Source organism: Varanus komodoensis, unplaced genomic scaffold, assembly GCF_004798865.1.
Source record: "Varanus komodoensis strain SLA01 unplaced genomic scaffold, ASM479886v1 scaffold6_2, whole genome shotgun sequence".
NCBI lineage: Eukaryota > Metazoa > Chordata > Lepidosauria > Squamata > Varanidae > Varanus > Varanus komodoensis.
The window spans coordinates 23,698,215-23,710,710 of record NW_025336346.1 but is presented as its reverse complement, the minus strand read 5'-3'; the positions used below and the strand labels follow the sequence as shown (position 1 = coordinate 23,710,710).

At 43.7% G+C, this 12,496-nt stretch overlaps 1 protein-coding gene across 1 annotated transcript; it reads right to left on the bottom strand.

Annotated features, from left to right (window-relative positions):
• Window positions 1-267: 267 nt before the first annotated feature.
• On the bottom strand, window positions 268-5,996 carry RPL32 (ribosomal protein L32). The gene is made up of 4 exons (XM_044451321.1): window positions 5,901-5,996; window positions 3,165-3,265; window positions 2,806-2,987; window positions 268-449 (listed from the first exon to the last, which is right to left on the bottom strand). The coding sequence occupies exons 2-4, from the start codon at window positions 3,258-3,260 to the stop codon at window positions 320-322; spliced, it is 408 nt and encodes a 135-aa protein (XP_044307256.1). The 5' UTR covers window positions 3,261-3,265; window positions 5,901-5,996; the 3' UTR covers window positions 268-319.
• Window positions 5,997-12,496: the final 6,500 nt, after the last annotated feature.

The window sequence follows — 12,496 nt, the reverse complement described above, 5'->3', positions numbered from 1 at the left end:
AGAAAAGAAGTAGAGGATGGCAACTCAGTGCCCAGTTGTTTCCAATCCCAGATGGCATCAAATTAGATTTAACATGATTGAACTGGCATGATTTAGAGTACCATCATGCAGTTTTGTATATTATACAGATAAAGTTGTAGGATATCTTGAAGGCTGTAAAACATCTGCCAATTATCCCCCACCACCTTTTGTTCGACTTCTGTTGAAACTAGCATGATTTCTTTTTCATAGATACCACTCAGTTCAACTTATGCCAGGAATGCCAAATTTTCCAACTTTCTGGATATTTTATTAAATACAGTTGTACAAGATCAACTATTTATTCATTTTCTTCACTGCGCAGTCTGGCATTTGGATTTGTGACTTTGATAGCAAGTTGAGCTGCTCTCTCCACAATTACCTTCCGATTCTTGGATGAAACGTTATGAGCAATCTCTGCACAATAGGACCTAAACAAAACAACAAAAAATACAGCCACGTGTCAGGAGTAGCTCATTATTCCTAAATTCTAATTCTGTTCTGAATGCAGTAATGACACTTCACATTTGTAGGAAGCCTGTTCTACTACCCCCTGAATACATAGCACTTCCACACACAGGTGTAAAACTGCACCTTTGAATGCTCCTCATTTTTGCCAGAAGTATACTGCCTATAGAAAGCTTGCACACAGAAAACCTTCTCTCTCCAATGTCTGCTTTCACAGCCACAATGTTTGTCATGGAGTAGTAGACATTTAACTATGCAAACTTGTACCTATACATGCAGAAGTGGCACATTTCTTAAACTAGTTTTATTCTTCCCTAAAAATACAGGTGGGTTATAAAATTTCAGAAAAATTAATGATTTGTTAGGCAACACTATATTTCAGACTAAGCAAATGTCAATCCTCGCTTCCAATGACAGTTGGGATGGCTGAACAATAGAAACAAGGCAGAACCTTGGTTTGTTTCACCCTGAGCAACATGATTCTTGGTGCACATCACTAGCAAACAAGCCAGTCCGAATTCTCCCTCATAATGCAGAGAGAACATATGCCTTAACTGAGCCGGGCGATGAAAACTGCCTGTTCATCACAATTCCTCATTGGCTCACATTGGCTAGTGATACCAGAGAATCAGCAGAATACCTCTTTATTATCCAAAAGTGCAAAAATGACACTTATTTTTGCTTGACCTTAGATATACTAGAAGTTTAGCATAATTTCCAAGCTTCTCTGCCCTTACATGTGAACAAAGCAGTCCGCCTTTTACTGTGCATGGCAGAAACTGGTTTGAACCCAGAGTGGTTTTTCATAAGCTGAAGGTTGCCTTCTATTCAGAGTCAGGCAGGCTTCCCACTGCCTTCAGGTGGCAGGGTTGTCATTTCCTTCAACCCCTCCTGCAGCACCCACTACCACTGCACACGCTTCTTTCTGAGGGGTGGTCCTTCAAACCCCCAGAACAGTGTGCAAGGCCAACTAATTCTACTGGAGGTTAGAGAGAGAGCATGAAGGAAGCTTGTTCAGTATCAATCTGAACCAAGGCTGTTCCACATCTGATCCCAACAGCCCTCAAATTACTACAAAAATTACTCCAAGGCACAGCTACCAGAAGGATAATTATTAATATTTAGAACTATTTTGAATTCTTGAAAGCAGACCAATTCTGTAAGAATCTATCCAACTTCCATCCCCATACTTCTTTGGATATTTCGACTTGATTTTGTAATGTATGTAACTATCTACCCTAGAATAAAGCAGGACAGAGGTAGGAGATCTAAGGAAGTGTAGCATAAAAGACAAATGGGAAAATAAGGCTGAAAGAGCAAGTACTCCTGGAGAATGATCTTGTCTACAAGCCTCCTCTCAGATGCCTAAGTGCCCTGCAGCGGGCATTCAAAGCCTCCATGTTGTTCAAAGTGCTGGTCTTCACCTTTAAAGTTTCTTCAATGGCTTGAGGCAAAGTTCTCTGAAGGATGACCTTTACTCATACAAATCTGCCCATATGTTAAACTCTGCCTCATCTTGCTTGCACACCATTAAGACCATAGGACTGGTGTGTGCAAAAGACAAGGCATTCTAAGCAGAGGCCCCAAATCTTGGAAACTCCCCAAGTTATCTATATGTTGCTCTTTCAAGTCTGGCTTTTAGAAAAGCTTTGAAGACCTTCCTCAAGCACATATAATCTGCATCTTATCTGCACTTTAAATTACCTTAAAATTAAGGTAATTCACAAGTACCTTAAAGAACTTTAGAATTACTATCTTGAACAAAAACATGCAATATGGACTAATGTGAGGACATCAGAAAGAAAGGACAGCTGATATACCCCACTGATAATGCAACATCTTTCTGTATGTATATGTATTTATTTGGAGAACTTATATGTCACCCCATTCGCACAGGCCTCGGGGTGGCTTCCAAACATAAATAAATATAATCAATACAATTACATAAAATGTTGGAGACATCCTGGCAAAAAGTTGGTTAAAATTAATAAATAAAATTAACAATTAAAATAATGTTTAAATAAAAAGGTCTTGGCCTAGCGCCGAAAAGCAAATAATGACGGTGCCAGGCAGACCTCTCTGGGGAGCGCGTTCCATAAGTTGGGCGCCACCACAGAGAAAGCCCTCCTCTGGGTACACACCTTCCTAATAGCTTTCACAGAGGGCTCCCGGAGAAGGAGCCCTCGGTATTCAATACCTAGCACAACTGCAAATCAGTCACAGATCTTCAACTCAAGTTCATCAGCTTGACAGAACAATCTCAGCAGGATAAAGTATAAACCTGAAGAACAACCTTCCCAAATGCTTTTTCCAACTTACTTGTTGCTCATCATCAGCACCTCGAGCTCTTTGACATTGTGAACAAGAAACTTTCTGAATCCTGAAGGCAACATGTGCTTTGTCTTCTTATTGCTGCCATATCCAATGTTTGGCATCAGGATTTGGCCCTTGAACCTTCTGCGAACTCTGTTGTCAATACCTCTTGGCTTGCGCCAGTTACGCTACAGAAATTCAAAGAGAAATATAAACAGTCAGTCCCTGAGTATTCCACTACACTGTAGAAGGTCCAATTACTTTACAAGGCCAATGTTGCAAGATCCAACCACAGGAGGTCACCCAGAGTACTTAACAACTTAGCCAGAGGTTTATGTGTGCCTGTTCATCACAAGGACACCTACCTTGATTTTAACATAGCGATCAGACTGATGACGGATGAACTTCTTGGTCCTCTTCTTGACGATTTTAGGTTTAATGAGAGGCCTGAGGGCAGCCATGATGCCTAAGAAAAACAGACCATACATAAGGAACCATACACAACAGGCAATTTGTGAACCTCACAAACTTGTTGCAGAGTTATCTTCCATTTACTAGCTTGTTTAGCTACTAGCAACGGAATGGGTGTTTTTCTGCAGTTTCTCTTCCTCCCATGTCCGAAGCTGGAAGAGTATGGAAAGCTCTCCAGATGCAGTCTTGGGAGGTCACCAATTTAAGATTACTAATTACCCACACCCCAAACTGCCCATAGTGTTTTCCTCTAAAGCAGGGATCATGAATATATGCTTCTCCGGGTATTGCTGGTCTGTAACTCCTACCACATTTCTCTAGTGACCATGCTGGATCGGGCTGATGGGAATCGCAAGCCAACACCACCTAGCACAGGGGTCAGCCACCTTTTGAGGCACGTTTGACCATTTTTACTGCCAAACAGGCTCACAGTTCACATTTCCACAACAGTTTTGGGCACCACCATATAAGGGCTATTATAGGAGATGTGGCAAAAGACTGTTGGGGTCAGCCCACCCAAGAGTCTGAGTACAAAGCAGAGGTGGGATCTGAGCCCCGTATGTTAAAACTTAGAAGCCACAGTTCAGCGCCAACAAAAACCTACTGCATACCAATCTCAGCTGCCAGTAAGGCAATGTATTGATTAAAAATGAAGGGGGAGGACACTTTGGTGCATGCTAAGAAAGGTGTCTTTAACCATGTATTGCCTGCTAGGAGGGCCATATGACTTATGCTCACATTTGACTTCTCCAAAATTGGAGTACCAATTGAAATCTTCTCCGAGACTCCCTTGACAATGTATGTATTAGGTTATCATACACCAATGTTACATTTATTATTTTTTTCTAGATAGTTACATGTTGCTAGCCCAGCTTTGAAAGTAAACCCACAAAAATTGCCAGTCTGCAAGTAGGCTGAGATGCAGGCTTTCCTCTTCTGACAGTTCACTTAATTTCTGTGACAGATCATGCCATCCCTTCCCTGCCAGTCTGCAAACACCTCTGTATTGCATTGCATGCATTCCCCGAAATGCATTTTTTGTTTCCTCTCACTAGCAAGGTAGTGCTTAAGTGAAGCGTGAGATAGCTGTAGCTTCAGAGAATGAATGAACGCTCTTACAGCATGACCCTATGTAAGATGTACGTAAGAGTACTAATATTCATGTAGCCATGTAGGATTGGGTTGCACATCCAAATCCTGCAGACCTAACCTAACTCATATACTCACCCTACAAAAAAGACATAGAAGGGAAAGAACCATTTTTCAGAAAAATCTTCACAAACTTCAATCACAAGATGGATCTCATAATACGGGGGGGGGGGGGGAGGAAAGAGACCTCTGGCCTCTAGCACAGCCCTAACTCTCACAAATGTATACATGTCTGTTCTGTTCCTGTACATTTTATCTGCAGCCAAGATAGGCAACCCGGTATCCTCCATTTATTTATTTTGGACTACAATTACTACCATCACAACCAATTCTCATAAATTATGGGAGTTGTAGTCAAAATTATCTGGATGGCTCCAAGTTGCTTATACCTGCTACAGACTCCATACATGTAATCAGAAACTTTGAAAATTGTACGCATTCCTGCAAGGTACTTCTAAGTAGATGTGCACAGGACTGCACTGTAGGGTGTAATCTTTTCCTTACATAATTGTAAGCCCCACTGAGCACAACAGGGTTTACTTCTGATCAAATGTACTGCAATTCAAGTTTCTACATATAGTCCTGTAATCTGAAGCACAAAGATTTAAAACCATTCTGCTTAAGTGGAGGTTTTTTTAAGGCAAGTCCCTCATCTTTAAAAAAAACACCTTTCCGGTAAGACCCCTACTAACTCAAACTATGCAATCGTGTCCCTCACTAAACAAAGGCTCTTTCTCAACTCGCCTCACCCTCAGCTTGCTCCAGATGACTGCAGGTACCACAGCACAGAAAACAGCAAGTCAACTAATCTCACTTCACTTCCAGTTCAGTCAATGGGAGTTAATCCATAATCAGCGATAATCCAGTTACTAGTTCTACCCCATTTTTGTTCCATTATCAAACCCAGGGGAATGCACATGTGGACGGGGGAGTCTCCCACGCGGCCTGCCAGCCAGGCACTGACCAATCCCAGTCCTGCTTAGTTACACTAGGTACCTTCAGACTAAAGATGGAGAATATGTGGCCCTCCAGATGACACTGGATTGCAGCTCTCCTTTTGCATACCCGTGGTGGTGGAACGATGCAAGCAGCAGACCAACAACGTGCAGGTTACTCACCCCTGCTTCAGACCGGGCATATCCTGAGGCAAGCGTCTTCGCCTCCCTTGTCTGCCCGAGAACATAAATCAGTGGATCTCTTACCATCCCCGACCCCACTATCTGGGCCTGAGAGTAGTTCATTCCGCGAGAAAAGCCCACCCCGCCCTGCCCTGCCCGTCTGTCCCTCAGGACAGCAATGGAGAAGAACCCAAGTCAGGCAATACCGCTTCGCCTAAAGATCGCCGGTAAACCTTCCTTCCTCCAGGCCGCCTGGAAATGGCGGCAGGCACTACTGAGGAAGGTCTCCCTGCAGCCCCGACAAGCGGCAAAACGCACTTGCAGAGCCCCCAGGACCAGGATGGCAACGGATCGCGCGCTTACCTGCCCGAGGATGGCAACACCCTCGCAGCCGAGAAGCGCCGAAAGAAGGAACGACGGGGGATGCCGCAAGGCCTGATGGGGCTTCATTGCTGGGTCCTGGCAGATCAAATAGGGCCGTTGCTGAGGAACACGGGTGACTGGAAAGCTGACTTCCTCCGCCGCTTGAGCTTCCTCGAAGGATGGGCAAGTGGGATAAAGTATTTGGTCATAATTGTAAAGGGCTTGTTAAAATAATTCGGATGACGATTGTAATATTGTCATCCATGAGATAAATTATAAACATTGAGGACCTGAAAACATCACTTCCGCCAAAATCGCATGGGCAACCAAACGAGCACAGAGAGAAGAAAATAGTAGAGTTATATCCAATACTGTTCAGATAAACTTTCCGGATTCAGTTTTGTGTGATGTCCCCCCACATCCTTCGGTGAAGAGTTGTCCATGGAAATCGATAGAGAAAGTCAAAACCTTAGTATGTCTGTGACTGGACATGAGCGTGTTTATCCAAAAGAAAGTAAGCAGTAAAGACAGGAATGTACGCGTTCTAGCACATATTTTATTTCGCAATTTCTTCACAAATTAAAACACCTCTGCAGTTAGTCCACTGTTCATAATGCACGTCAGGGAGAAGGGCAAGTCTGAACTGAAGTGAATTCTTGGAATAAATCTACCATCTAAAATAGTTCTCAGACTACAGCAAAATTCATTCTGTTCAATTTACCCGCTAGCACTCCCTCCTAGCCTAAATCCAATACTTAACCCCATGCATGCAGGGCCATTAGCTAGCATGTCGCAGACCCATTGAGCTTTTACGTATTGCAAACGCTCCGCTTTTTGCCACATTTTGATTTGTGCACACACTACTCAAGACTACCCGAATTTCGACTATCTTCCCCCCAACCCTTCTATTTACCGGTTATTTTTATGGTCATCTATGGTATGGGGGAAAGAAAGAAGACATAAAAAGTTCGCATGAACCGGAAGTTAAACTCTCTGGTCTAATTAAGATAGAGGATGGGGCATAAATATCTCCCACATTTCGAGGGGGTACTATGCGGGCTGTAGCGGGGGTAGAGAGGTGGGGTAGGTCTCATTTGGTAGGTTAGGCTCTACTGTTTTCAGTACCCATCATGAGTTGGACCGGTGAACATCGGGGCTTTGTTGTTCAAGTGTTTTATGAGAACAACCGTTCTGTGATAAAGACACAGAGAGCGTTCCGTACCCGCTTCGTGCTTGCTCGGAATGCATCTGTACCGGATCGGAAAACGATTTTGCTATAGATTTCTAATCCTGGGGCAACTGGATCCACCCTGAAAAGAAAATCACCTGGCAGACCTAGGACCGTTAGAGCGCCAGAAAATGTGGAAGCTGTAAGAGCATCCATTCAGCAATCGCCAAGGCGTTCCGCTCGTAAGCATGCCAAATCACTGGGGATATCAAGTCGGAGTTTGAGAAGGATTCTGCATGCTGATTTAAAACTGCATCCTTACAAAATGGTGCTGGCTCAAGAATTAAGTGAGGTGGTTTATGCCAACCGCAGAGCCCTAAGTGCGGGAATTCTTCAACGGGTTCCCGCTGCAGCTGTTCTGAGTAGTGGTGAGGTTCACTTCCATATCAGTGGAGCCGTAAACAAGCAGAATTTTCGCTGCTGGGCTAAACATAACCCTCGTGAACTCCACGAAGGACCACTCCATTCTCCTTGCTTAACTGTTTGGTGTGCAGTTGCCCACTTTGGTGTGATCGGCCCGTACTTTTTTGAGGAAGGTGGTGCAACAGTAACTGTGACCTCCGAGCGGTACATTGAAATGTTGGAGACCTTTCTGCGCCCCAAACTGGACGATGTGGATACAGAACACGTGTGGTTTCAACAGGACAGGGCCACAGATCACACAGCCCGACGTTCGCTCGGAGTGTTGAGGGAAATGTTCCCTGGCCGTTTGATCTCTTTAAGGGGAGACGTGGGGTGGCCGGCACGGTCACCAGATTTAAGCCCATGTGACTTTTTCCTTTGGGGATACCTAAAGGAAAAGGCTTTCAAATATCGTCCTCAATCTCTTGAGGATTTGAAGGAAGGATCAGACAGGAAATTGATCGAATTCTGCCTGAGATTACCCGGAGAGTGAGGGAGAACTTCCGGGAACGTCTTCAGCAATGTATTGTCAACAACGGCCACCATTTGTTTGATAAGGTTTTTAAAACCCATTAAAACAAAACTGTGTTTGTGTACTTTTCAGAAATATATGCATTTTTTTCTAGATAGCTTCGTTCATTTTTTATACCCCTTCAAAATGTCGGAGTTCTTTATGCCCCATGCTGTAGGAAGGCTGTGCGAAGGACCCGGCGGTAAGGGTGGAATGTAGAGGCGCTGGTGGCTCAGGGACGCCTGGTGGTCAGTCCTCGGTAGTGCAGGCAGGAATTCTCTGCTTGTGCTCGGTTGCATTCCACGTAATCAAGGTAGCAGTTCTGCGCATCTTTAGACAGAAGGCATTGCTAGGCGGGATTGTTGGGAGTTATGTGATTATTTCCCTGTCCAAACATGCATAAAATTGCACCCTGAAAGACTCACTTGGCAAACGCTTTGATCTTTCAAAGGAACTACTTTGAGAAGATGACAGCAAACGATGTCTATTCCGGGCTGAGCATACTATTAGGCTTCCCTTACCGAATTGTATAGAATATGCTAAATGCAGTTGCCCTAGAGTTCTATAAGGGCAGTATATTACTGATAGTATTTTTCCAATTACTTTACTAATTATACCTAGTATGGAGTTTGCCTTTTTCACAGCAACTGTGCACTGGGTCAACATTTTCATAGTATTATCCACCCCACACCTAGGAAACCTTTCTTGATTGGTCACTGCTAGCTCAAATCCCATCAGTTTATATGAAGTTGGGATTTTTTTTGCCTCATGAGCATGATTCTACTCTTGCCCACACTGAACATTTGCAATTTTAATACCCATTCTTCCAGTCTGGAGGGATCTTTTTGGAGCTCCTTACAATCCCTATTTGTTTCATCCTCCCTAAACAACTTGGTGTCATCAACAAACCTGGACATTTCACTGATTACACATTATTCATAAGTTGAAAAACATTGGTCTCAGTAGATTCCCTATAGGTTCAGCTTTTATATCCTTCCATTGGGATATAATGGAATGAGAATTCATCCACCTTGTCAATTAAATTTAAATTTATTTTATCAATTGCCAATAAGGCTGAGAATGTTGTTTATTGACATTGTTATCATTATTTGTCTAAGCTCCTCATACTCCAGACATTGGTCCAGGCAAAGGTATCTATCCTGCACTTTCTTACCTTCTTTGGTGAAGACAAAAGGAATTAATTCAGCCACACCATTATAACTTTATCCTCCTTTAATGATCTTTTAACTCAGTTATTGTTCAACTGATTTGCTAGCCAATGTCCTGCTTCTGATATACTGGATGAATTTTTTGTTGTTGGCCTTGATATTGTTAGTGATATGCTCCTCAAAATGCTTTTTGCATCTCTTATTCTTGCTTGCATCTCCTTTGTGCAAGACAGTTTCATTGACAGTTCTGAAGTAAAACTCAGCAGTCCAGTTGACTTCTGTAGGTAGAATGTGAGGGGGTGCTATCTGGTTCCTTGCTTTGGATACCAAAACATTGTGGGCCAGCTCTATATTTGGTGTACATTGACAGAGGAAATCTATTCATGTATGTTCAGAAGGAAGCCCCGAATGCTTTACTAAAGGGGGACATGCTTGCAGTGACTTAAGAGCTCCTGCTTATCTCCATCCATGCAATTTGGTATCAAGAGGATTGTTGTACGTTAGGTAGATCTTCAAGCCTGAAATGACTAGATGAATTGAACAGTGTTAGTTTCTGTGTTACTATGTGTACATAAATATCACTGCTGAAAACCCCGTTATGAAATGGTTGAAGTTTTAAATGTGGATGCTGAGCCTACATTTAAGGATTTGTGGACACACTCAGATAAAGCTTGGATACTTACACCACAAACCATTATGCTGAATAGTGCTGCATGCAAATGGGCGATCTAAGAAATTGCTGGTGTTTCCTGCCCCACATATACTAACCCAAGACAGGGGTAGGCTGGGTTCATGGCTGCTATCCATCCATCCATCCATCCATCCATCCATCCATCCATCCATCCATCCCCCTCCCTCCCTCTCTCTCTCTCACACACACCCAAAGCCCATTTGAAAAGTGCAGGTGTGGGCTGCATGAAATGCCAGTGCTTGCAGCCTAGCTTGACTTGCAGACTAATTCATGAATGCCAAGTGGGAAAGGCACTTGATCTAAAATCTTGAAAGCTGTGGGTTCCAGCCTCCTTCTATGCTTCTCTCATATCTCAAAGGTAGAGAAATCCTGCAGCAGTCAGTTACTTAGCCACATCCAATGGTGAACAGTAGAGGAGAAAGCCCACCCTGTTCTTCTCCAGACTGTGCTTTGTTATTCTCTTCCAAATGGTACATAGTATGCCCAGTTTTTAAAATTATCTACAGGCAACTTTGGCTTGAATTAGTACAACACTTCTTTTAGTTGGGCATAAGCCATCTAAATCTTTATTATGAGCAAATCAGTCTTTTTCTCATGTGTATTTCATAATCACTTACATTCTGAATATATTTCATGCAGAAGTTGTCAGGATATTAATGATGCTTTAAATGTTTATTGTGCAACCCAAAGAAAACAGCCAAATATGGCATGGGAGCTGACAAGGTGATCAGAGTCTTAACACAATGTATTTATCCAAGTGGGGTTCAAAGCAGTTTACTGGCAGATTCTGCTTTCCCCCAACACTCTAATACAACTTCTTTTTGTTGGGAAAATACAATTTTTCTCACAGAGTTATCATTGCTAATGCAATTGCCACACGTTAGGGTTCTCCATGAGACATCTGTGATGTGATGATTAGTGACTGACACACATTGGTGTCATGTTACTTCTTTTAATTAATACATTATCAATTACATGCATATTCTGCCTTTTTGTGAAAAACTCCAGGTGGTTGACATAGTCCCTCTCTCTTCTATTTTATCTCCACATGAACTCTGTGAAGCAGGTTGGGCTGAGAGTCAGTCACTGGCCCAAAGTTACCCAGTGAGTTGCAGGGCCAAGTGTGGATCAAACCGGGATGCCCCAAGCCCCCGTCTAGCACTTCAACAACTGTACCGCCTTTCTCCTAAACTCTGTTGGAATGGTGCTCCCTACCGTACAGCTCCATCGCAGAGGCATTATGCATAAAAGGAGCATCTGGCTGTCAGCAGATTTCCAAAGAGCTGAGGCAGAGAGTCTTTCCATGCCGGGTAGTGGCACCCCAAGCAGACTGGGATGAACTAGAGATTTCTTCCAATTGGGTAAATGGGCAACACGGTGGCAAATGAAAGCCACTGTGTGGGTAAAGTGATGCATGAGCGGTGCAGAAAATGCACGTCATGCACAAACTAGTGCAGGCTGAAGTGTTGCTTACCGAGCAAGAAAGAGCTTGGGATCACTGTTCATACTCACTGCAATATCGGCTCAATGTGTGGCAGCTTAAAAAAAGGATAAACACTAGGAAGCATTAGGAAAAGGACTGAAGAATCCCTGCTAACCAGGATCATAATACCTTTACATATATTTGTGATGCAAACAGACTGGTCTCAACCAACTGAAATTCATGGACAGTAAATTCAGGACAAACAAAAGAAAGTACTTCTGCACCACAGGATCCATCATTAAGGTACACTCATCCTTTCCCAATGTGATACTTTTAGCTGTGTTGGCCTGCAACACTCATCATCCCCAGCTGGCTGGGAATAATGGGACTTGTAGGCCAACACATCTGGATGGTGTGGACTGGGGAAGGACATGCTGGCACAAGTTGTGCTGATAGCTATTAAATACCCTAAGCCAGTGGTGGGGAACCTATGGCACGTGTGCCACAGCAGGCACACAAAGCCCTCTCTGTTGGCACACGAGCCAAGTCGCCCCAGCATCGCCCCAGCAGCTGAGCATCAGATAACAGCGCACATAGGGGCCATGCGCATGCTTGGAAAGGAGTAGCGGCACCAAGCAATGACATGAGCCGCGACTCGTCTGAGCTTTTTCATGACCAGTCAGTGGGCTGCCAGAGAGAGAGAGAGAGAGAGAGAGAGAGAGAGAGATTTGCTTGGACTGGCTGTGAGGTGTTTTCTCTAAACTAAAACCTAAACTAATTCAGGTTTTATTGCAGTGCTGGCACTTTGTGATAAATAAGTGGGTTTTGGGTTGCAGTTTGGGCACTCAGTCTCTAAAAGGTTCTCCATCACTGCCCTAAGGTGTCTTTAAAGGGGATACAAGAGGACAAGCCTATCACCAGCCGCTCAGGACAGCTGCCTGTATGTAAATGGATGGGGACTCTCCAACTGCTTGTTGCTGAGAGGGAGATAATGGCAGATGCCTGCTACCTTTATGCCTTGCTTGCAAGTGCCCCAGAAGCATCTTGCTGGCCACTGTAGCAAGCAGGATACATCACCAGCCAGTCCCTTGCTCTGGTCCAGCAGAGCTCTGGGATTTCTTAACTGGAGATGCCTCTGCCACTGAGACATTCCCATTCCATGCTCTCTCAGT